General features: G+C 36.7%; 1 protein-coding gene across 2 annotated transcripts; it reads right to left on the reverse strand.

Moving 5' to 3' along the window:
• Positions 1 to 477: 477 nt before the first annotated feature.
• Positions 478 to 25380, reverse strand: RAD50 (RAD50 double strand break repair protein). 2 transcript variants are annotated; one of them, XM_067304744.1, is made up of 27 exons: positions 25340 to 25380; positions 23981 to 24099; positions 23269 to 23452; positions 22777 to 22860; positions 22395 to 22546; positions 21516 to 21701; positions 21158 to 21362; positions 20589 to 20717; positions 19641 to 19806; positions 17731 to 17924; positions 16934 to 17140; positions 15861 to 16043; positions 15538 to 15695; positions 14262 to 14437; positions 13311 to 13548; positions 11682 to 11871; positions 10638 to 10764; positions 10197 to 10390; positions 9801 to 9911; positions 9145 to 9237; positions 8940 to 9053; positions 8013 to 8140; positions 7131 to 7355; positions 3867 to 3952; positions 3301 to 3443; positions 1296 to 1429; positions 478 to 948 (listed from the first exon to the last, which is right to left on the reverse strand). In XM_067304744.1, exons 3-27 carry the CDS (start codon positions 23395 to 23397, stop codon positions 762 to 764), a joined length of 3939 nt encoding a protein of 1312 aa, XP_067160845.1. In that variant the 5' UTR covers positions 23398 to 23452; positions 23981 to 24099; positions 25340 to 25380; the 3' UTR covers positions 478 to 761. The 2 variants fall into 2 exon arrangements, with proteins under 2 accessions (XP_067160845.1, XP_067160846.1); XM_067304745.1 differs by lacking the exons at positions 478 to 948; positions 1296 to 1429; positions 3867 to 3952 and having other exon boundaries at positions 3334 to 3443.
• Between the last annotated feature and the right edge of the window lie 233 nt (positions 25381 to 25613).

Here is a 25613-nt window from a genome sequence, read left to right on the forward strand (position 1 = left end):
ATCATTTTTACAGAGCTTGATTATCTCATGTAGGATAAAAATATGACCTCAAGTACTCTAGATTTTGATACAACTTCCATAAACGTCAGTGATAGATAGGTAGATGACATTTCTGCCCCCTTCCAGCAAACAGACTTGCCCCTGTTTCTGGTTAAAATATGTTTCTGTCATCCATTCATCTAGTCAGAGACAAGACTGCTTTACTCTCAAGGAAGTTGTTACACTATGCTTGCATTTTTGTGAAGATTTTGTCTTTGAAAAGTCAGAGTAATGGTACCTTGCAGAGGTAGTTGTAAAAATCCTTTTTGAATCTTGTGTATTTTGTGTAGATGAGAGGGACAGCTGCATACAAGCCTTGACTAGACAGATGCAAACCAATCCTGAACATGCCATAATGAAGGGATGGAGGGCAAGCCCTGTTATCCTGATGCAGCTACAGCTGTTCCAGAGAATCTTCATCTGAGCTCACCCCGATACTCAAAGTAAATCGTAACTTTATTTTCACTTTAAAGCATAAACTACATCTAAAAGTTAACTGCTTTGTATTCATTTACATTCTTCCAAAGTACAGCGATTTTCAAACTCATGCACACAAATATGTGCAAAGATACAAAATTTAAAAAGGTAACAGCTTCAGACTCTAGCTAAAATTGCTACAAATCTCCACAATACTACATGCTATGATATTTCCAAATGCTTTCACTTCAGCTCTATTAAGTAATGCGACTAAGCCAGTCTATAATACCTAATTACTTGAAATTCTAATGAACATATGAACCTAAGGAGCTGACACTGCACTTCATAATTTCAGAACACTGGTCAATGTTCTTCTTTATCCTGTAGAATGTTTCCACGTATTCAGAACGGCCCAGAAGTTCAACAAAATCTTCATCATGAGTTATCACCAGAAGCTGAAAGTTGCGCTGCTGTGATCGGCTTTTTATTATCCTACAAAAGAGATACTGGTTAGTACACTTCTATCTAAATCACATTCTAGTTTTACAGAACTTGTAAATATCTAGTGCAAAAGTAGTTAACTACTGACACAAATGACATGAATTGTCAAGCAATCTAATGCAGAGTAGTATCTCTTTTTACCCTCATTAAAAAATAAATAAATTATGTAAGAGATACTTTTCCAGAAAAAGGAGAGGGAATCTAAAGCTACTGCTTTGCATGTATAATAGTATACATCAACAGAGATACACAAGCTTAAAATAAACTTCACTTCTGCTGATTACTAATAACATTCAAAAAATACCCATCTTTAAGCTTCACAAGAAGAGATCACTTACTCCACCAGGGCATGTGCAAGAGACTCTATGTTTTCTCGATCGAGATTGGTAGTAGGCTCATCTAGTGCCAGGATGCCACAGTTGAGACAGAATGTTTCTGCTAGAGCAAGACGAATAATAAGAGAAGCAAGCACCTAAGGGAAAAAAATAAACAAAATCTCACTCTTCAAAGCGTTTAGAGAGGAACAATGTGTGTAACATGCTATTTTTAATGCCATTACAAACTATAATACTGAGTAAAGCTTACAAGAAAATTCATTGATAGTTTGCAAAATGCCAGTAACTGACTACCTTGCAGCTGAAAAAACACATTAAAATTGCAAGTTTGAAATGAAAGATTGACTTTACAAAATACTGTTGGAAAAATATCAAAGTGAAATACTCAAAATTCAGGAAATACTGGAAAGAAGAACAATTACTACATTGTCATCTGCATCACCACTGTACTTTTTTCAAGCCCCATCCTATTGTGGCAGAGCGGGTGGAAATTTGTATTTGTATCACTTGGTTTGGATTACTGAACTCCTGACTATATACTAAAACTGAAGTCAGCAGGATTTACTACCTTACATATTAGTTCTATACTAATCTGCCTAATCATATTTTTATTTGACCTCATGAATTAGTGAAAATCACAGAACACTTAATGGAAACTTTAGGAGAACATGCTACCAAAGAATACTTTCCAATGATCATGACTGCTGGCATCACAGTTCATGATCAAAGAAGAATTCTCAGAATATAAGCTAAGAAACTGTGAATAAGTTTCACTCTCATTTACATAGGACTCTAACGTAACAGCCTAGACTACTATAAGAGAAGATACATTTTTTGCTTACAGTGCTGTTTTATAAGAAGTTTTGGATTTCCCCCATAATGAGTATGGAATTTTCAAAATAAGTATACATCCACATTCAGGTGGGAATTAATCTGACAGCATTTCTCATACTCACCTAACAGTACGGTATGCATCTGTTCATGGAATATCTTTTTAACAATTCCATTGCTATATGCGGTTAAAAAGACTGTGTACCATTTTGTTCTATTCCTTAATTGCATTTTTCTTTTACTACTGTCAGTATCACCTTGTCAGGGAAAAGCGAAGAGAGGAGGGGGCTGAAGGCCTGGCTGCTGATGAGACACTGACCTAGTAAGCCACACAGTGGAAACTGCTACTCTGGAAGTAAGCAGATAGCTACTTCAGATAACGGCAATGCTTCCTCAGCATCAAGGAGATGCAAGTCTGCTGCCATGGTAGCCCTTCCAGCTGTTGCAGAAGAAGGGAGCCAGAAAGTTCCAGCTCCTACTGCACAAGAGGAAGGAGAAAGTATCTCCTTCATAAGATTTCAGTGTCCTCAGGCTAGGCTGGCACTGGCACGTTGGGTACAGGCAACAGACTCCAGAGCCTAAACTGCGAGGGACAGCTCTCCAGGTCTTCTGTTTACAAAGGATGGGCAGAAAGTGTTCCTGTAGGGAAGAAATAAGACCAGCCCTGGCTGCATGTTTATCCCTTTCTACTATCACCGTATTTAGGAGGACCACTCATTCCAGTGCAAATGCTTCATCTAAGGAAGAAGCAGAGATTCTTGCTGTAATACTGCAGGTAGCTTTGGCTGCCTAAGGGCATAATCAATATGGCAGGTGTCAAACGGCCATCAGTACAGACGGCGATTCTGGAGGCAGCTGAACGAGGCTCGTGGGGAGCTCTTTTCTCTTGCCTTTGATTAGTTTAGATGCTGCGGCACAATGTAACAGGCAGGTGGAAACAACATCTCTCAAGGCCCAACACGTGAGAGACAGATGTGGCTATCTATGATGAGTGTCTGGATATTGCATACTCCCAGCAAAATCCAGACACAATAAAAGAAAGATGTGCAGAACTATAAATTAGAGTTGGAGCCACCTCTTCTTCAGGGTCACTTCAGAATGTGTCACTTTTTTGCATTCACTTGTATCAGTTCTCAAAATCCTATTTACTCTGTACCAAAAATGAAATGCCGTATACCTTCTGCCCAGCACTACATCTTCCTCGCATATCCAGTGCCGTATCTCCTTTTATCATTACTACCCTATAGTTGTAGCTTCTTCTTTTATCAGATGCTGAAACACTCTCATCTGCATCAGAACGAATTTCTATATATTCGATATCTGAAAATGAGAAGGAAACAATTTTTCCATTATCTATCATATTTGTAAACATTTTTGAATTAAATAGACTTGAGAGTTATAATACACAGTATAGCTACAAAAATTCTATTCAGAATTCCCACCGATAGATACATCTTGAAATCAGTTTTTCAAAAACTGAAAAAATGAACTGGTGCAGTCCCCCTATCTCAAGGAAACTTTAACTTCAGAAAATTGGAATAGGGAAAATTACTTCTATTTATCATATAACTACATAATATGTAATAAAAAGGTGATTATAATGGTGACCAACAGATGTAGTCTTTAGAATGCAACCATCTATTTTCAGAACCTGGATTTTCAGTATTTTGAGCAAATGATTTTCAGTATGCACTGTTCAAATCAATTTGATATGTATGAGAAAAACTAAGCCAAATTATGTACCTTGTCCTCTGTAGGTGCTTCGCCAAAGATCACGAATTATTTTGTTGATTTCTTCCATTTTCATGCTATGAAATGTCATTATTGCTCTAGCGACCAAAAAAAAAAAAAAATTCAAGCTGTTATAGATGCAGCCAGGGACGGCTACACACTGCAGGGAATTTAAGGAAGGCAACAGCTCGCTTCTCGTTTTCTAAATATTTCTACTAAAAATATAACAAATAGTAGTTTATAACTTTGAATGCAGAAGTGTATAAAGACTAAACACACTGTATTACATTAAGTACTTCTACTCTCATGAAGAGTCCCCCTGCACCCTGCAATGCAGGTGACTGGGTTTCAAAAGAAAAGGAGAGCCTATAAAGTTTCCTCAGAGTACAGAATTCTCTATTAAGAAAATAAGTTGTAATTACCCAAATGGACATTATGACTGGAGCTACCTTTCTCTTTAGCAATAACATAGGATGTCATTAGTATTTTTTTATTTTGTTTCCCTGCTTAATGTATCAATCATACACGTCTTCAGTGTTCAGTAATAGATATTTCGTATAAAATCATATGAGAAAGGAAACGAAGCTACATTTCTAACTTGGCTTTTTAAACAAAAGTGCTCTGTTATCAAAAAATTAATCACTCAATTTACAATGTCTTCTTTCAAAAAAGATATATGGTGGAAGTTAAATACATGTCTGCAAGGGACTTTTCACATATACTTTTCCCACCTCCCTTCTTATAAGAATTCTTTCCACCTTTTCTGTAGCAAAAAAGAAAGAAGAAATATTTTCAATTAATTCAATTAAACACAAGAATGCCTTACACATCAATATTTATCACAAACCTTCAAATATTAAATCATTAAAGATCAACTGATTGCACAGAAGAACATAGAAAATATTGGTTTTCCCAGCCTACATATACAGCTTTCAATCTCTGGCCATTAGAGGTTACATTTTGTCTCACTGATTTTTTAAGATGATTACCAATAAGTGATGCTTATCTATTTTTCTTGAAATTACACGACTGATTTCCTGCTTTGCCTTAAATAGAAGCAATAGATGATCTGATACCATACAAAAAGATCCTGAAGTCTAAAAGGGAAATTCTTGGAGTGCATTTTCATTTAAAGCTGTGAAGCAAAGAATTATACGTGCTCTTAACAATGTAAGTCTTCATAAAACAAATTTTGGATTACATTCAAACATTAAACATATTTTATTATTAAAATTGCTTAAAACAGGGTTCCTCTAGACCATTGTGTTTAATAGCCGTTGAGAGCAGTCTTCCTGAATTCACCCTATCTTTTTGAAACCATTTTATACTTTTACCCTCCAAATATATCAGTGAGCTATGGGGTCCATGATCTTATTATATGTTGTAAGAAAAAATACTTCCTTGTATTTCAAACTACTGCATGGTAATTTTATAATCATTCCCTTTTCACCTTGTCTACACCATTTAAAACTTAATAAACATTTATCGATCTCCGTCAGTCGCTTCTTTTCAACTTGGAAAGTTCTCATCTATTTAGTTTCTCCTTATGATCATCATGCTGTACCTCCAACCACATTATTGCTCTTCTATGCAACTTTTTCCAGCTCTACTATACTTAATCCAGGAGACCGAAACGGTGACATGCATGTATCATGAATTTATACAGTGGCCAAAATGTTTTTTTTTCCTCTTTCATTCTCTATCTTGTTCCTAATGTTCAATTTACCTTCTTAACTGTTACTGAGGACCAGTCTCTGATTTCCTGAGACATACCCACAAGGTCTTTCCCCATGTTCCTCCAGGTTTCAATAGCTCACTGCAATTCCATCATTGTATATGAACACACAGGCTTTTCCAGGAGGGCCGTTTGTGTTACTTTGCCTTGTTTACAATGCTCGAGATGCTATTTTTGGCCAGTCAGTCCAAGACTATAAAGCAAGCTTCCAGAAGTAGAAACAAACACAAACTTCACTACACTTTTCATCAAATGCAAGACATGCTTCTTTTGAGCTTGTCTCCTCTAATATAAACACAAAACCAGCCACACTGGAAAAAGAAGAAAAACACCTTTATATTGCAGCATTCTTTACTGAAGACAGTTATTTACTTGAGGAGAAGATGATGGAGAACAAGGAATCTACATGGCAGATTTTATTCCTGTTAAAGTATGACCAGAGGATGCTAAAATATACCACTATAGAAATGAAAGTGGTATGAGAGACTGTGCAAGAAAGGCTGGGTTTAAAAACCAAGTATTTAAATGCAGATTTCCCCTTTCCTAAATTGGTACTGTGAATTCATGAATTTTGGGGCAACATGCAAGACAGACTTTTAAGCAGCACGTTATCCTAATTATCCATTGCATACCCTAGAACTGTTAGAACTGTTTCTTCTACTTTCCCCCATAATTAAAATTACAGGAAGCCTGCCTCTTGGAGGGAAAAAAAAAAGGGAATGGAAAGTTAAAGGAAAACCGTTGGCAGCTTTGGGAGAAACATTTACCAAAGCTTCCTATGCCTTCAAGTAGAAAAGAAACAGAGGAACAAGGCCATGTGTACAGAAACCCTGTGGCTCCACACAAGCTTTGGTTCTTCTACCTGTTTTCATTTGAAAAATAAAGTTGAACGTGTCTGTTGCCTGGACATTCTCTCACCACCATGAGCAACACAGCAAATTCACAGCATGTAAAGAATTCAGCACAGAAATTAGATGGATGATGTATTGGGTTCATTCACCGTTATCTCCCTGAACTTGAGCTGCTGCATTGCAAATATAAGTTCTAACGTGTACAACCAGAACTCAAAAAGGTTCCTACAGAGAGTTGGGAATAAAATGATGATGATCACTGTACTTATCTATGGCTATATTAAACTCCAGCTATAACTATCAACGCATTTATTATATGTACATTATATATCTTAACTTACGGATTTCCTATATACTACCAAACCTGTCCAAGTTGCTGCATATTTTCATTAATTCACTTCGCTTTTAGGAACCAGTTTTCTTCTGGAGGTAAAAAAGAATGCTACTGGAATTGTTTTTTTAGGATATAGAAAAAATTGAAATAAAAAGCTGTACTTGGCTATAATATCTTAATATTTAAATGACTGCTTTTATGAAGAGAAATAATTACACATCTCAAAGAATTATATTCATTTACTATTTCTAATTTATCCTAGAAAGCTGGAAATTGAAAGCTGCTTTTGTATCAAGTATGTCAATAGTAATTAAGCCTAAAACATTAAAGAATTACCATCATATGACAGTACTTACTTATCAAGAGCCTTATAATAAATGTCCAGATCTTTGTTCACCAGCTCTGTTGTTCTCATAACAATCATCATTTCCCTGTATTTGTCCTCTGCATCTTTGAATTGTGACTCTCGAAGTTCCTTTTTAAAACGAACAATCTCTTCCTCAAATCCACGCTGGCGGCCCAGTGCAACATGATGGTTTCTTTTTAGATCTTCGATTTTCTCCTCTAAACGTTTTTGTTCACTGTCAAACCAAATGCGACGTACAAGCCTTTTGTAATTACTATTTCATAATTCTTTAGTCAAGATTTTAATTTTGAGTTTATCCTAGACAGTAGCTTCTTGTAGCTATTAAGTTTTTAACAGTTAAAATTATAGTACTAATATCCTTGGAACTAAAACACAGTTAGAAGAAAAATATTTTAGAGTTTGCTAAAGATATATTCAAATCACTATTCTAACTAGGAGAAGCAAGTTATCTAAACAATAAATATTAAACTACCAAAACAAATACAAAATTTGCTGCTGAGATACATATGAACAGACTGAAAATAAAAACAAAATATTCTTATCCAGAGAAAGGAGTTATTATTTACATGAGAATCTAGAAGTGGAAGTCATTAAAATGAAAGGATTAAACTGGAACAGGTATATGCACATGTGCACATCTACACACTTTTAGCTAGAAGCACTATATAATTTCACTAAGTCATGTTGTTGTTGTTGTCATCATAGGGATATTACAAAAACATGAGTTTGAAGGAGGAAGTGGTCGACATCAATGGGAAGAAAGGTGGGCCAGGAAACACATATAATACATAATGAATATTACATTCAGATATTTAGTGAAGTCTTGTGTGAAATATGCTGTTTTGTTTTGAAGATCTTATGATGTGCTTACTTTTTCATCTGCAGGACTTTCATTTCTCCCATCTCCTTTATAAGTTGTTTTATATCATCTTCAACTTCTTTTAGCTCTTCACTTCTTTTCCTCAAAGTAAGATTATCCTCTAGCCATCTCTCTTGTATCTAATTCCACAGAAAGTAAGAAGTTGTATAATGGGCTACTAAGCTTTATTAATTCCATGTATCAGTATAAATATAAACTTTCAATGACAAAGTATGAATTCTCCACAACTCTAAAACATACTACAAGCATAATATAATTGATAGCACTGAGAATTGTCACACATATTTAAGGAACTTATTTTGTGCTAGAAATAGGGTACAATACTTACAAAATTGGTTGACATAGGTCACCTGCATGTGAAATTTTAACCAATGCTTCAAATTGGGCAACTCATTTGAGATGAGATTTAACAGAAGCCCCCCATCTCAATTCTACAGTAAGTGCCGGGATAGAAAGGGGAACCCCACCTTTCCTATAAGGAATGTAAACAATATTTGAAAAACACATACAAGAATTTAAAGTACATGACAAAATCTGAAGTGACTAGCAACTGCTGGTACTTGCAGTCAGGTACACCTTACAGCAGTCCTCTTTCAGAAGGCAGGTGTTCTCCACACAAAGCTAGTTTTAGAAAATACTAGCCATTATCACAATAGACTTACCCTTTTTGGAAATACCACAAGATGATAATCAGAGATAAAAATCTTCAAAAATGCATCTACTTTTGCATATCTAAATTTCAAGACTTTTTTAAGCCTAATGCATGTACAGCAGCTATTCTGACTAACAACTGATTAACCAGAAATCAATCAACAGGAGAAGAACTTTACACCAGTATGAACCTATGCAGACTTAAGTCAACACCAGGAATTATTTCAACTATGCAAAATATACTTTACTATAAGATAATGCAGCTACCTTTTGGGTATCAATATCTTGTCGAATCATTTCCATCTCTTTACTTATCTTTTCCTTCTGTTTCTCACAGGCAGCTAATTGAGAATTTACTTCCTCAAGTTCAGACTCCTTTTGCTAAAGAAATAAAATAAAGAAATAAAAATGGTATTAATTAAACATAAAAAGTTGACATCAAACTCACTTTTTTGCCTGTTTTTTAGGTTACCTTTTTATAGTCTTCTTTTCCATGTAGAATATAGTTTTCAATTTCTTTCATGTAGTTGTTTATATTTTTAACTTTCTCTTTTATATCATTTATCTGCAGGGAAAAGATTTCTAGTGAAATACAGTCTTTTGTCCAAGAACTAACATTCTATATATCAAAGATCAGGTATTATATTAAAATATTTTCAAAGTACAATTCCTTATCATAACTCCCTTTGATGTATTAATGAAAGCCTTTAGCTTTTGAAATTACCATGAAAGTGTTTTCCTAAACAAGTGGCAAACCGCTCACTCATGCTTACAAAAGAGGGCCGCTTCAACTGAGAAAAAGAGTTTTGCCTCTTGGCAAGAACAGGTTGCATTCATCCTCGCTGCTCCTCTTATATCTATTAAGAAGGATTTTTAACATCATTGGTCACTAAATATTGCCAAATTTCCCTAGAAGCCCCTTGACAAGACTGCCAAAAGAGTAATTACAGTTGAGCTTGTTCCCTGACTTAGTTACATTTCCTTTATTCTCTAGAAGTTCTAGAAATAGAAAGCATTATCTAAAGTCACTGTTATTTTCTAAAAGGCAGACTCATCACCATGGCCTTCCTTCATGTCTGAAAAATAGCATCTAATCATATCTCCCAACTATGTCAGAAGCAAACCAACCTTCTCTTGTGTTTCCTTATTACTCGCAGTCTTTTTATTAATTAGATCCTCCTTCTCCTGCTGCAATTTTTCTAAAGTTGCATTCAAAGGAAAAACCTGTTCTTTTGCTTCCTGAAAAGCAGTTGCAAAAAAAAGTCTTTTTTGTTTTCTTGCTATGTTAAAGATCAACAAATTTTCAATTTTCAAGAAGGCATGCATGTACTTCTTTTTTTTCAGTGTTAAAAACAAGATATAAAAACACATATTAATAAACTGCTGGAAGTTCCCAAACATATGCAAAACAGGACAAACATTTAAAATTACATCTTAATTTCAGATTACAGACAATGTTAAATACAACAAGATTTTTTTCCAGTACAACAAAGCTAAGGGTTAATTCTTAAGAGTATTCCCTACCTTGATCTCTCTACATAAGGACTGAACCTCAGTGGTTAATTCCACTGTTTGTTCCTCCAGTTGTCGACGACGTTGCATACTGCTGGAAATCTGAAGTTTCTCTGCTTTAAGTTCATTAACTGTACTCTTAAGCTGCTGGATCTGATTTTGCTGGTCTTGCTTAAGTTTTTGATTTAGCTCAATTTTACCAGTAACTACAGATGAAAAGAAACCCACAGTGATAGAGTCAATCTGTTATTAATAATATTTATTGTCTTCCTTATGAAAATCTAACTGTAAATTAAGCTATTATAACCAAAAACCTTAACCAAACAAAAACCACGATACAGTTATCTTAAAATGTAAAATGAGTAAACTAAAAAGTTGAAATTTTTATGACAGCAAGTTTTGAACATTTTTCTATATGCAGATGAAATACATTACCAGTTTTGTATGGCCTACCTGTATCCCACAAGTGTTTTTTTTCTTGTTTTTCTTGGCTTACTTGTAGAACAGTTCTACTTAAATCGACTCCCAGTAGCTTAGCAGCCTGCTGAGCAATTTTTCTTTCAACGTCCTTAATATCAGTCTGAAAATAAGAGGAAAAGTACTATTATTATTATACTAGTGTTTAACAACCTATTTATTATTAGCTTTGGCACAGAGGAACAAGTTTGGGGCTTGAGGCACACATGACTCAAGAGACCTCCAAATTTATCTCCTGTGCTGGAGCAACGTCACATCATTAGTAGTAAAGTTATGTTAGACCACAGGCTGCTAGAGCCTGGAATTTCTAATTATGAGAGGAAATAAGCTGATATGCACGGGCTTCTGACATCTCCAGAACAGTTATGTGCCCATCTGTCTCTGCAACAACAGAACTTTTGGAGCCTCAGGAGCTGTTGCCGTCTCTCACTTGTGAAACGGTCTCAGCCTCCCCAAGTTTCCTGACCAATTGTCTCCTTTTGGCCCTCAGTTGAGCAAAGATTTTGCTATATTGGTAATAAAGGTGCAAAGGCTGTTCAAAACAGTCTTCTACTTCAGAATAATTAAAAAGCTAGGGGATATCCATCCTGCTTTACCATACATTCAGATGGCCCAGAACAAGGGAACACAGGTGACAAGACTTAAGACAGTTCACCAGGGTACATGCAGAGAATGTACTGAACTAGAACAGAAGGCTGGACCATGCGAAGTGAGAAACAATGCACTGTATTTGCTTTCCTGCCTAAGTTCTGGATTATACCCATTTTCCTGGTTACTATTGTACAGAATGGAGTCAGAACTCGAGAGACACTGCAATCCTCAAAAGCAGAAATCATTGCATAAAACTTCACATTTTATTAGTAACAAGATCATCTATGCTACACTGTTTTTTAAAATGTTTTTACCAGCTTTGAAAAGTCTTAAGACTTCAAAGTTTTGTGATATTATTGAAAAACTACATATTTAGACAGTAGCAAATGAGTATCATCTTATATATTGAAAGAAATTACCAAAACATACCTGGTACCTTTCCATAAGTGTTATATCCTGTAAACATGCCTTGGCACCCTCCTCCTCAGACAGAACTGTGTGCAAGAGTGTTTCCTGTTCTTCTATCTCATTTTTTAGGCGTGTAAAATCCCTGTTTACAGTCTGTAGCTTATTCCTCAAGTCCGGTATATCCCTTTCTTGGAGTTCAGTTATGGTTTGCCTTAAATAAAATACAAATCCATAAAACTTTCTTTGTCAAAGAAAGCAGCATAAGTTAAAGACATTCAATATGACAAAATTTATGACATGATTTAATAGTGGAAGACTAGATTTGGACAAAAATAGTATCCCCTTAACCTTGCTCATGTTTGAGCTTATCTTACTTCCCCAACTAAGATAACATATCCCTCACTTTAGACAGGTGAGAGAAGTTCAGATCCAGAAGAGTTTATGAAGTATAGCAAATGCTTATGAGAGGGCTGAAAAATCTACTATACAAGACTGCCCTCTTGCGAAGGAAAGGTGTATCCTTTAATATACATTTTCTCTCTCTTGCAACAGAAGTCCCAAGTAACATTAGTCAAACAAAATTCTCTCAAAACAATGGTCTGCAAACTTCTTGAGAATAGAGCCTCTTTACCCACCCACAAGGACCTGCATTCTCTACTCTCACCCTAAATCCTGTTTGTATAATTAAAAAAAACCCTCCAGATTCTGGCAGAAATTCATTAAGGTTATTGTTATTTGGTTTTTTTTCGAAGGGAGGTGATAGGAAGAGCAAAAGGAGGTAACAACAGAACAGCCTGCCTGATATTTTTATAGCTTAAAAAATACAGACAAATTCAGCCTACTGGAAAGTACCTGAGACACCTTTTCTGAATTTGTTAGTATTGCCTACACTTTGTATTAGCTCGCAAGTTCAAAACAACAACAACAACAACAAAAACCCCAAAACAGCAACAAAAGGTATCCCAAATAACACACAGGATTAAATTCAGTCTCATTTAATATGGGTCAATAGAGTCAGAGATTGTTATATATTCCAAAATGATGGAATTGCACATGACTGACCCCTGGGAAACACAGATGGCATTGGGGATCCACTAGAAAATCCAGAGATCCCTTTCTAGAAGATCATAATTCATATAAAATTCTCAGCAACAGGAAAAGATTGTTAAAGGACTTACAACCCAGGATTATATTGAAGTGTTTAGTATAGATTCAGTACCCATTCTGTCAATACAGCTTCCATTTCAGCATTTCTAAGAAACATATAAATGTGATGTGGTATGAAAACACTTCATTAACAACAAAAACAACCTGTCCGTTTTAAATTACAACGATAAAAAACACGGAGGAAACTGTTTTTGTATAGTGTAAATGATCAGTAGAAAAAGAAGTATATAACCACTTCTTCTGCCTCACCTTCATGAGAAGCCCAAAGGGACTAGAAATACCAAAAATATAAAATAGTGTAATATTAAAGTCTAAATGAGCAGAGAACAAATGCTCTCAAAATATTAATCTCAAGAATTATATTTTTGAATGAATTACCTAATTCTAAAATAAAATTTCCTTGATTTCAGCATAGTTTTTAATAATCAGAAAACCATTTGAAAGAAAATAGCTTGCAGCAAAATGGTTTGGTCAGTACTTTACCTAATTGGTTTAAGTCCTATCATTTCATCCCGTTTCTTCTCTCTTCTTTTAAGCTCTGACTCCGTTGACTTCAGTTTGTCTGGAGCAAGACGCAACTTAGACTGCAGATCACTAATTACATCTTGCAGTTCTGCCTCCGTTTGAAAAACCCTTTGACAAACTGGACAACATGACTGGTTCTCTTCTGTCAGTTGTGTAATGAACTGGGAATAAACTGCTGTGGCTCCAGCAAGCACAGCTGGTTTATAAAGAATCAAAAAAATTTATGTTAACTAAACAGTGCATAACCAGATCTAAGATAGGTGTGTATTCATCGTAAACAAGACAAACAAGACAAAATTATAACCTGCAAAACCACTAAGATAGGAAACTGAAACAGCCCTGAAGAAGCTGGTACGGATTCAACGCTGACCCTGCTTTCAGCAGGTTGGCCTCGATGACCTCCTGAGGTCCCCTCCCACCTGAGTTATTCTATGAGTCTATTTCATTAAACTATGCTCCTTCTTTAATTCACTGTGGAAGTGAGTACTTCCTTCACCAGGTGCTTTCTTTCTGCAATTTTAAGGCCTTACAGACCAAAACCATGCTATGCGGTTGGCTGTGTACTTGTCTTTACACCTGGCAGATCTAAGCACTCAAACATTGCACCAGTTTTGAAAAGATTGTGATCTACATATACACCAAATCAAAGCAGACACTTTATTTACACATAATAAGAGAGTTAATTGAAAGAATTAAAATGACTGATCCTGATTACGTGTAAAACACAAATAGTAGTAAAGATAAAGAAGACTCGTTACAAATATTCGGTAATAATATTACTTAGGTCAGTTTCTATGTTGATTGACCTACAATATAAAAACCCACAAGCAACAGGATGTCGATACCTGTAACTTACATTTAAAACAAGCTCTAGAGAAAAAAAAAAAGTAGAGACACAGTTAAATTTACCTCGTTGTTTTGAGCTCTTTTCAATTTCATCTTGAAGTTTGTTCAGATCACTGTCAAAATCTTGGCTTCCACAAACATCAAAAAGTTTTGCTTCATAACTGGACAATTGCTCTTCTTTTTTTCTTAGTTCAATGCTGATATAATTTTTATGTTGTTCTGCTGAAGCTAGTTGTTTGCTGAAACATTAATGCATAAACTCTTATATTATGGAAACCAAAAAAGATTTCAAACTAAGTAAAGTAAGCAAAAATAAGAACCTGGGATGTTAATCTAAAGTTGACATTATAGAGCTAGCCACCAGTTTTTCTTTAATGATTTTTCAGGAAATCCGCAGGGTAAACTTTCAATTCATCTAAATATTGTATAAAGTGTTACCTTTTAAATTCCCTTTGATCCCACAGATTTCTGTTTTCTAGATGCTTAAACTCATTTCTAAAAACAGATCCATACAAAAGACTTTCTAGAATAATACAATGTCAATTTTTTGTTCCCCACCCTATTTATCACAGCATTTATGAGGTACCACTGAGCTACTTGGGCACAGAGCATTAATATCATTCCACTATGTTCCACATTTCTGAAATATGCAATATTTTTAGACTCCAAATTTTGTAAATCAGATCTACATGAAAGTAGGCTTATGCTTACTAACAGCTCTTCTAAGTGGCACCCACAATACAATATCCTCAACAAAACAAATGTGACCAAGCACTTGGAAACAGAAAGAGGACCTGAGTTACACAGAAGGAAAAAAAAAAAAAAAAAAAACCTCTCCCAAACCATTAACGCTGGAAGAAAAAACAGAAAGTTACACCTAAGACATATGTAGGGTTTTTTGGTTTTGCAGAAGCTGGATGTGTATCACTTACTCTTTCTGACAAACTATTTTATACATCATCAAATGAAATCAGGGACATTTAATCACACATGGACTCCTGACATTTTCACTAACCATTCTGTGACTCGTAAGAAAGCCAGAAGGCCAGCATCTTTTCCTCCCAAAGAAGATTCATTCAGCTAGGATTAGTATAAAGAATTAAGGATGTTTGAGAACAGTATTTTGCTAACTACTTTTAGTGCTGCCTTTGACATACTACAAGTCTAAGTAATTTATTAATTGGCACAAAATATATTGGCTATATATTAAATAAACTTTGCAGATACCTAAATAAACAAGAATGAATTAAGATATCAATGGAAGCATATTAAACGTTCTAATATTGAAATTAATAATTTTTAAAATACTTCTGGAGATATCAGTTAATTTAATACCTACTTAAGCTTGGCAAGTCTATCCCTTGTCTGATTAATCTCTTTACTTTTACCATGAAGCCAGTCTTCAAGTTGCTTTTTATTCGGAAAGTATCCCAGCAGTAAGGTCAGCTCATCAGAATGTCTTGATTTTACTTTTCTAATTTGCTCCTCTTTGTCTGCCTTGGGAAACAAAGAATTTTAAATGAACATTTTTGTATGCACAAGTTTTATAAAGTCAGATAGAAGCTTTATATACTATTGTTGAAAAACATTAAAAAAATACAAAAATGGGATTGCTTTAATTTCATGTCTCTTTCTTATGAGATAATGATAGAATTAAATTACTTTGTCTTTCTTAAGCATTTCCATTTGGGTTATTGTTGTGGTGTGTAGGTTTAACTGTTCCATCTCCTGATCCAGCTTCCGAAGTACTTTGTCCAGGTTTGTTTTCTCACTTTGTAGACTTTGTACTTCTAGTTCGAGTGCTTCTACATTACTGTTCTTCTCAGCCTTCTCCAGATCATGTTCCTAAACAAACAAACAAAAAAACCCCAAATACTTAAATAATTATAATAACAATAATGTTCTAACTAAAGGAGACAAAAGAACGATTTTAAACTGCCCAGCAGCAGTATCATTAGCTGATACAGGAATGATCATTACAAGATTTGTAAGAGTACATACAAAAGGACAAAAGGACAAAGGCTGTGATGCTGGGATGAGTAAAGTAGATAGCAGAGGCAAAATTCCAAAATGTAGCACTGGTCCAAGTTGCCCATTCTTTTAACATAAACCATAACCACAGGATTTAGCTTCAAGAAGCTCACTCATATTTAATTTGATTCTCTGTATTTTAGCATCTACTGTACATTATATACTGGAATTATCCTAGTGAGAAGGTTAAAAGAAACACTCTCAAGCATTGAATTCTTACACTGCAAACAAATAAATATAAAATACTTATCTACAAAGGCATAATCAACTCTTCAACAGGGAAATAAGATGCTTATTACCTTATAATGCTTTACAGGATAAAATGCTTATCACCAACTAGCCCAGTTCACAGAGAAGTTATCTGGAAAATGGAGCTAGCATAGCACTTCAAGCCATAATTTTTTTTGGCCCAGTAATTTAAGACTGACCAATCTTATGATGTGACATCCTCAGCCATGCTTACTACACTATTTATAAGTGACCAAGCAGAAATAGTACATTCTATGTATGCACCGTACAAAAACAAAGTAGTGAATAGTCTCTTCCCCAAAGGGCCTACCATCTAAAAAGAAAGACATAGGGAAGGCATTAAAAGGGCAAAAATGCAGCAGAGATTTGAACTCCCTTTTGGGGTAAACATCCACCTTTTTTGATAAGCTGAAAGTTTTCCTTCTTATTTAAAATTTTCAGTAACATAAACTTACTGCCTTGACAAGCTCCTGGTCCAACTCCAGAATTCTGTCTGAAGACCCCTCCAACTGCTGCAATTCATATTTTACATTCTTCAGTTCAACTTGTTTCTTATTTTGAATGTCTGATTTCAGGTCAATGGTTCTTTCTAATCCAGTTTTCTTATCTCTTATTTCATCTATCTGTTTTTGCTTCATTGCTTCTTTTTGTGCAAAGCCTCTCTGAAAGAAGTCAGGAATAATGTGTTCATTCAGTGATCAACCACAGCTAGATTTTTTAATAGGAAAAACACAACATTTAAAAATATTCCTTCACACTAGCTTGCAAATATTCACCACTGTAATGCAAGACATTGGTATATTTAGATTATCAGAACTTGTCAAAAATTTTCTGCTGCAATGTTTCCATTAGAAAATGCAGACTCATCATACCAGCAGCATTTTGGGAGAGCAACTCAATTTTGAAAATGCTTTCAACAAAGAGATGTTTATTTTTCCAACCAGTTACCCATTCTAATCTTTCCTCAGGCCTTTTACCTTGTCCGTGACCCACCTGCTTGAGAGTGAGAGCTACTGAGAAAAAACTGCTTGCAGAATTGCCTGTTCAGTAACTTTGGCAATTCAAGTTACCTGATCGTCACTCTCTGCTCCAAACCTGTTTTCCCTGGGAAGGGCCAGACAACCCATAGAGAATGTTTAAAAAAAAAAAAAGTCCACCTTCATTTTTTCCCTCAACTTTCTTCTTCCACCCAGCACCACAAAGACACCTGCGAACTAATAACAGCACACCAGCAACATGACCAAATCATTACCATTAACTGACTTGCAGCTTCTATGTCTCTTTCCTGTCTCTCCTTCAACAACCTGTGAAAACTGGTAATCTGTCTTTCATTAAAAGGTGCTCGCTCAAAACCATCTAATTCCAGCTGTGCTGCCAACGACTGAATTAATGAATCCCTCATTGTTATGTGTTCTTGGTGACGATCTGCTTGCAGCTGAAGGCGACCTTCACAAAAAGAAAAGAAAATGTAACATAAACTCACAAAAACAGGAACAAAAGATACATGCGTGATTCAAAGTCAATAGCAATTATTTTCCTGAAGTCTTCTAAACTGAAGTATTTATAAGCCATCCAAAAAGCTCCAGAATAAAAACATTTATGCTGTAGCTTGAGAGACTATTTTCGGTAATGAAATTTTTATTAAATCAATCAATCAATCAATCAAGAATTAAAAAAACCCTTCTTTAAACACTAAAAATATTACTCTGGTAAATATAAACAAACCAAAACCCAAACATATTTCATCTAGGCATATATTCTTTGTCTGAATTACTACAGCTATCCTGAAATTTCCATCATGCCCATTTTAAGAGATTTCAACATTTATCCCTTTTTAAAGCCAGTCTTACATAAGACCTTCATTTGGATGGTACACAGGAGAATTTGTCCTATTAAATTTCAGCACGGAATTATGGACATTACTGCCTTGCTAAGAAACCCAATACAGAAATGTTAACCTGAATTTTGCACAGATTTATATAAACTTCAAGAAAAATGTTGTCTTTAATTAATTTCACATATGATGTGATACTAAGGCAAGGGGAAGTAACTGCCCATCAACACATGAACTGTCCTCACTGAAGTTTGTATGCAGGACTCTTAAGTCCACAGTCATAAATGCAGTATTTCAAACAATTCAACATATGTAATTATTATGTCGCAAATTGGCAATCTGACTTATTTTTCTTAAATCTACACAAAGTTTAAAGTAAAGCATTAAAACTGTTTTGGTAGAAAAAATTAATATTCATCTCTCAGGCTGCTACTTACTTTCAGGTGTTTCTCCTTTGGCTGTAACATGCCTGAGTTTTTTTCTACATAATATATTATGAGAACTGTGGCACATGTGTATCAAGTTATACGGCTTTATTAAGTAATAGAAGTGATCAGTCAGGCTAACAGAGACACCAATAGGTTATTTGCCCCAGTACTGAAGTTGAATCTTTATTATATAAGTTGTGCTGACTCCAAACAATTCTTTCATATTTTATAAACCCCCAAATGCCACTACTTTCTAGAATTTCCAATATAATTACCACCACACTTGATTCCTATTACTGTTTAATTATAGGACCCATTGAAAAATGCATAGTTTATATATCAGAGCGTGCCATCAACAGTCCATCTAAAACAGAATGTGCAACATATGGAAGAACATTATCCTAAAGCCTTCTGATTAGTCTGCAGCCCCCACCTAAGAGACTGAGGATGCCTAGCATTCATGCTTTCATGATCTTATTGGCTAAAAATACACTTATACCAGCACAACTAGTCTGGTTACCAGACATTTTCATAGCTTAGAGAAAGTACAAACTCAGACCATGTGAAGAATTGTGTTGTAAACTGCTATACTGACCTTGTTCTAGGTCACCAGACTCATCTATTTTGAGTATCTCTACAAAGAACAGTCCATTTAAGAACAAATGTATTATATGCTGCAATTATGGCTCAAAAGAAGATGCGCACATTAGAAATTTCAGGGGAAGAACCTTAAGACTTGATTACCTGTGAGATTCCCACACTATACTTGTGCAGCTGACAACAAACTAAAATACATTTCAAGGTTGCTGACCAGTTCAATCACTTCAATTCTTATCAGTATTTCCATTTCACATCTTAATTACATTAACAATAAAAAGTTATAGACTGAGTCTGAAATACCTCGTTCAATAAGTAGTTCTGACTTCTCACTGTTAAATCTCTGGCACTCTTTAGAAGCTCTATCTAGTTCACGCTTACAATCTAATAATCTCTTCTCCTTCTCCTTCACTGTTCTCTGGTGGTTCTGATATCTGTCCCTGAGTTGTTCATCTGTTCCTTGAAAAATCTGTACACCAAATAAAACAGATAATAAAGTTAGCTTTTTAATTAAATTTATAAGCCATTTTAATTACTTTTTTTTAAAAATATAGTTTTTACCATAAAGGAATTCAAGAAATAAGAAATAAGAACTTTCTATATTGAAATTATATACTAAGTCACATATTAAGAAAAATTAAACACACTTCAAACAAAATTGCCTGAACAAAAAGCACTGTTTTTCTTATGTTGAAACAAATTAATCAAAATTTCTACCACTATCCTAAAGAAGTTTCTTTCCACCATCAAAATAGTTTTAAATGCCTTAGCACAAACACAACAGAAGACTAACAACTGTTATTTTAGGAGGAAGAAATAAAAAAATTCCAAGGAGATTAACAATATCAACGTCAGGAGGCATACTGTACTGGTCAGAACAAGCATTGGCTATAATCAAATTATTGTGAGAATTAGATATTTTCAAGTTGCACATTGCAGGACGTTATTACCAGTAACTATCACTTTTATGAAAACTTTTCTCTGTACTTCATTTCCTGGCAAGCTATTCTATTGCGAAGGAATCAGTTATAAAATGCAGTTTAACCCTTACATCCAAATTACACAGAAATTAATACATCTTTATGGAACCATATTCAAAATTGACATTATCAAGTCAGCTACTTGGGCTGTGAAGATGTTTTTCACCAACATCTGATGCATAATAAAATATATACTTAGTTCACTGGGTGGCAAAAGATGGACTTTGATTTTTCAGAAGAAAGGATGGCAGCATGAAATTTAAAAGATAACCTTTTCCATTTTCTGTTGCAGATCTTGATTATCTTTTTCCATCTGCTTCTTCCTGCTCTCCAGGGCTTTTATGTCATTGTCTAGCCTCATCACTTTCATGAGATTCTGTTCAATTGCTGCCAGAGAACTCTGCAAAGGAAAGAGGATGAAAGTAAAAGATTTCCCTAGTTTATGAATCCCATAATCAAATTTTCTATACAATACAGTACTCTAAAGGCAGAACCTTCAGCTTTATGAAGAATTTTGGACAAAAGAAGTTGGCAGCTAAATTTGAGAAAGGGAGATTTTAGATTAAAATACAGTAAAACAATGCTGCTAAAAGAATTCACAAACTATGTTCTTAAACTTCCAATGATTGTCTACAGATTAGACTAGCAGCTGTCAGTTATACTGACAGACTAGCAGCTGCCAGGTTTGTCTAGGTATACTTGATTCAGTTTCAGAGCAGAGAAATAATACAACGTAAAAGTTTAATATTTTAATCAAGGAATTCCTCCAGCTTTTATTTTTTCTGTGTTCTTATGTACTGTTTCATATTGGAATTTTAACATAATGATCATATAAATTACCGTTAGAGGATCAAGTTGACTTTCAATAGATTTTACATTCTCTTTAGAAGCAGCCAGCTGAGCCTCTCTATTGCTAAGATGATCCTGGATTTCACGTGCTTTTTCTTTATTCTGTTTTAGGTATTTCAGTTCTGTCTGACACTCTTTTACTTTCAAGCTTTGTTTCAGTCGTACCTGACGGAGAGTTTCCAAAGCTTTAATATACCTTAAAAAAAACACACATACAAACAAATTTCAAATCCTACTGGCAATATAGCAATATTAATGAATGAAACAATGCTTTAAACATTTTCATGAACATCTGTGCTATTAAAGAAGATTTTTTTTTCTTATTTAATTACAGTAAAGACAGAAAAACCTTGTTGCTGAAAAGATCTCATCAAATTTTTGTTTCAGAGCCTTCCCTTCACTTAAGGGCCAGTTGGATTCTTCTTGGTGGCAGAAAATGACATTGTTAATCACAGACTTGGAAACACCAAGGGCGCTGATCATCTCTCGATCGATTTCTGCACACTTGGAACTAAGACTGACCTTCTCACCATGCCTGTGTAACACAGATAAAGAAAATGCGCAACGAAGTTACTAGCAAATTTTTTTTAAAAATGAACTTCTGCATATTTCAATAATATAAACTTATTCTAATGTACTGACTCTAAAACTTAGTAAGAGTAACAAATCATTCTTATGAGAGTAAGGGTTTTTCATCTCTCCTGATTTTTCCTTTACGCCATTTTTAATTATTAAGCATAAAATTACCATTTTCAGTAAGTGCATTTAACACAATAAACATTTTTTGTCAAGACTACTACCTGTTAAAAAGCCACACAGAACCACCAGAGGGAGCAACACCGATCTAAAATAAAGTTAAGTGAATACTCTTTTAAATAGTGGAGGTGGGAATTAAACATGGACTTAGAATGATCTGAAACTTAAAATGGTGCTAAAGGAATTAGAACTTACTTATTGCATAGAACACTACTTTCAAACCATACTGTCAGTAATAAAATTTTCAAGTATACTTAAGTCAATAGATATAAGTAATTTTTAAAATAGCAGCTATCAAATCTTGGATTTCTGAGTCAACTAATAGATTAAGTGATGAAACTACATAGCTTTAACCTAAGAGTATACGTAGCAACTTCAACAAATACATTTTCAAGTTTTCTTGGCTTATACATAAATATATAAAAAAACCCAAACTGATATTCATGCCAAAGTAAAAAAACTGACAACTTACTTTGTTCTAGTAATGACACCTTCAAGTGTTTTAAATTCTGTTTTCTTGCCTTTCTGGGTACAAACCATGGATCGCTGGACAGCCACGAGCTCTCCATTAACATCTCGAAACTGCAGTCGAATCTGAGCTCTAACATCTGTTTCATTGGCAACCTTTAGAAGAAACCCAAAAAAGCCTGAATAAAGGAAATTCTTCTCAACATCCAAATGAACATGTGCATTCCAAGCTGCGGGTAATCTTCTAATGTCCCCCATTTCTCTGTTTTTCCTGGAAAAATGTCAACAAATATCTGTCTAGGACTTGAGCATCCCTATTTTCATCACAACCCTGAGTTAAGTATTTTACTTAGTGGTAAACAAATACTAAGCGCTATGGCTTTTACCTTTGGATCATGAACAAATGAGCTTCCTTTTGTGCCGGGAGGAAAATCTCCAGTGGATATATATTTAAGACATTCAATGATAGTCTAAGAAAACAGAAGTAAGTATATAGTAATAATGACAATTTAGAGGAAACAAGATAGACTACAGACAGAACACAATAACAGTCCATACATATTTGCAAATAACCATAAAAGAATAATTAAAAATGACATTTTATTTTTGAGTATCATAAGAACAAGATACTTCATGAGAACAGTTCATGAGAACTTAATGAGAATCAGCACCTGTATCAATTTCCTAAAAGAAATACCAACCAGTGCTTTGCAAAATCTAGGCTTGAAAGCAGATCTCGTAATGCAATGCATCACAATACGTACAGTAAACTGCAAGATTTTTATAATTTTAATACCTTTCTCTAGAGATCATTCTTTGTATTTTGAGGGCTTTCAAAGTTATTCATAGTATAAAACCAAACATTTAATAGGTCTTACCGTTTTTCCTGCACCATTTGGTCCCACCAAAATAGTTAATGGATTAAAGAAAGTGATAATTTGTTTGTCTTTATCCTCCACCCCAAAACTCCTCACTCCGAGGATACTCATTTTCTCAATCTTTGACATTTTTGCAGAATATTTTTCTTCTTTTCCAAAGCCAGAAGCTTAAATGTCATCAACCCTACAAAATAAAGCTTAGTGAAAAACCTAGACAGCAAAACTGTACCATATCACTGAAACCTCACAACACATATAAATAAGCACATAGTATTATGTGTGTCTTTAAAAACAGAGCAAAGTTTCTTCAATTATGGCTGAAGGTGCAGAACATACACTAAGGCAAAACACACATTTGTTTTGTACTGAGAAGCCAATCAGCTCAAAGTTAACAGACCTGCCACAGTATTTATCACTGAATCAAAACAATGGCAAAAATTAAAATAAAAAATGTTTATAAGATAAATACACTTAATTACACTTAACAAAAACTATGCACATGCTTTTAGAATGCGCCGAGCACAACAAAAGTACTAATATCTTTTTTTCTCTTTAAATAAGTTTGCTGTTGGACTGCAATACCCCAAATTGAGCAAGCTTTTCTACTGTGTACATTTTTTGTAATGCCATGTTCAAATTTATATAGGACATCTCTCATTATCTTTGTCCTGATATGGGAATAAAAAAAGAGTACGACACTTTATAGACAAACCTCCACAAGGAGGCAGGAAGCCTTGCAGTCCTTCCGTCAACGGACCTTTGCATACACGCCGGGTCTGCTCCGCTGCTGCTGTTACAGGGTCGGGGTAGTTCATATAAGCAATTCCTATCCTAATGTGCAATGAACATTGTTACTTATAGATACTTAATACGCATATTTAAGACATGTATCTGTTTAATACAAGCATGCGAGAACACAATAAAACAATCCAGAAATGAGGAGTTAGCAGGGGAATTCAATAAACGGCTGTCAATGTTCACATCTGCCAGGGCAGCGTACGAACTTATTGCCTGCACCGGTCCCCATCACTCACACTGGTCCCTGTCACCTGCACCGGTCCCCATCACCCACACCGGTCCCTGTCGCCTGCACTGGTCCCCATCATCCAAACTGGTCCCTGTCTCCTGTACTGGTCCCCATCATCCAAACTGGTCCCTGTCACCTGCACTGGTCACTATCTCCTGCACTGGTCCCCATCACTCATGCTGGTCCCTGTTGCCTGCACTGGTCCCCATCTCCTGTACTGGTCCCCGTTTCCCACACTGGTCCCTGTCTCCCGCACCGGTCCCCGTCTCCCGCACCGGTCCCCATCTCCCACATCGATCCCCATCACCTGCGCTGGTCCCTCATCTCCCACACTGGTCCCCGTTGTCCGCACTGGTCCCTGCCACCCACACCAGTCCCCATCTTCCACACTGGTCCCGGTCACCTGCCCCGCTCCCCATCTCCCACACCAGTCCCCATCTCCCGCACCGCTCCCTGTTTCCCACACCAGTCCCCATCTCCCACACCAGTCCCCGTCTCCCGCACCGGTCCCTGTTTCCCGCCCCGCTCCCACAGGCGGTCGCTGCGCGGTGACCGGGCCAGCTTCTCCCTTCGGGGCCGGCAGCCGGGCGGCAGGAGGCCGCGCCCAGCGAGGCGGCTCCGCGCTGGAGAGAAACGTTCCTCAGGGCGCTCCTGTTCCCCCCGCGGTTCTCCCGTTCCCCCCGGGGGCGCCCGCGCTGCCCCGCCGCCGCCAGGGCCGCGGCAGCGCCGAGGCGAGGCCCAGCGGGCTCGGCCGGGCCGGGCCGGGCCGCGGCGGCGGCTGGAGGCGGGCGCGGGAGGGGACGGGCATTTCCTGGAGAAACCCCGCCGCCGGGGCAGAGGTGGGCAGCGGGGGTTTCCCGCCAAGAGCCCCGCGCCGCGGCGGGGGTGGACATTTTCCAAGGGGAGGCGCTGAGCGGCCGCGCCGCCGCGGGGAGGCCCTGCCCCGGCGGGCAGAGGCGGCGGCGGCGGCGGCGCCCCCCGAGCCCGCCGCTGCCGCCACCGCCGCCGCCGCCGCCACCCCGCTCCCCGCCTCGGCCCCGTCACCTCGGCTCCGCGCCGCGCCGCCACGGCCCCGCGCGCCCCGGCAGCCCCCGCGGCCGCCGCCCCGCCCCGGCCCGGCAGCGCCGCCCTCGCCCCGCCGCCTGCGGCGCTGCGTGAGGCGGCGAAGAGGGCGGCCCTGCCCCGCCGCCCTGCCCGCGCTCCGCTGAGGCGCCGCTAACGCTTCTGAGGGAGCTTCGAGAACAAAACAACGTATTTTTGAATAAAAATCCAAGGTGGTTGTTTTCCCTTTCGTATTAGCGCCTTTCTGCCACCCCTC

The sequence above is a fragment of the Apteryx mantelli genome, chromosome 14 (genome assembly GCF_036417845.1).
Source record: "Apteryx mantelli isolate bAptMan1 chromosome 14, bAptMan1.hap1, whole genome shotgun sequence".
NCBI lineage: Eukaryota > Metazoa > Chordata > Aves > Apterygiformes > Apterygidae > Apteryx > Apteryx mantelli.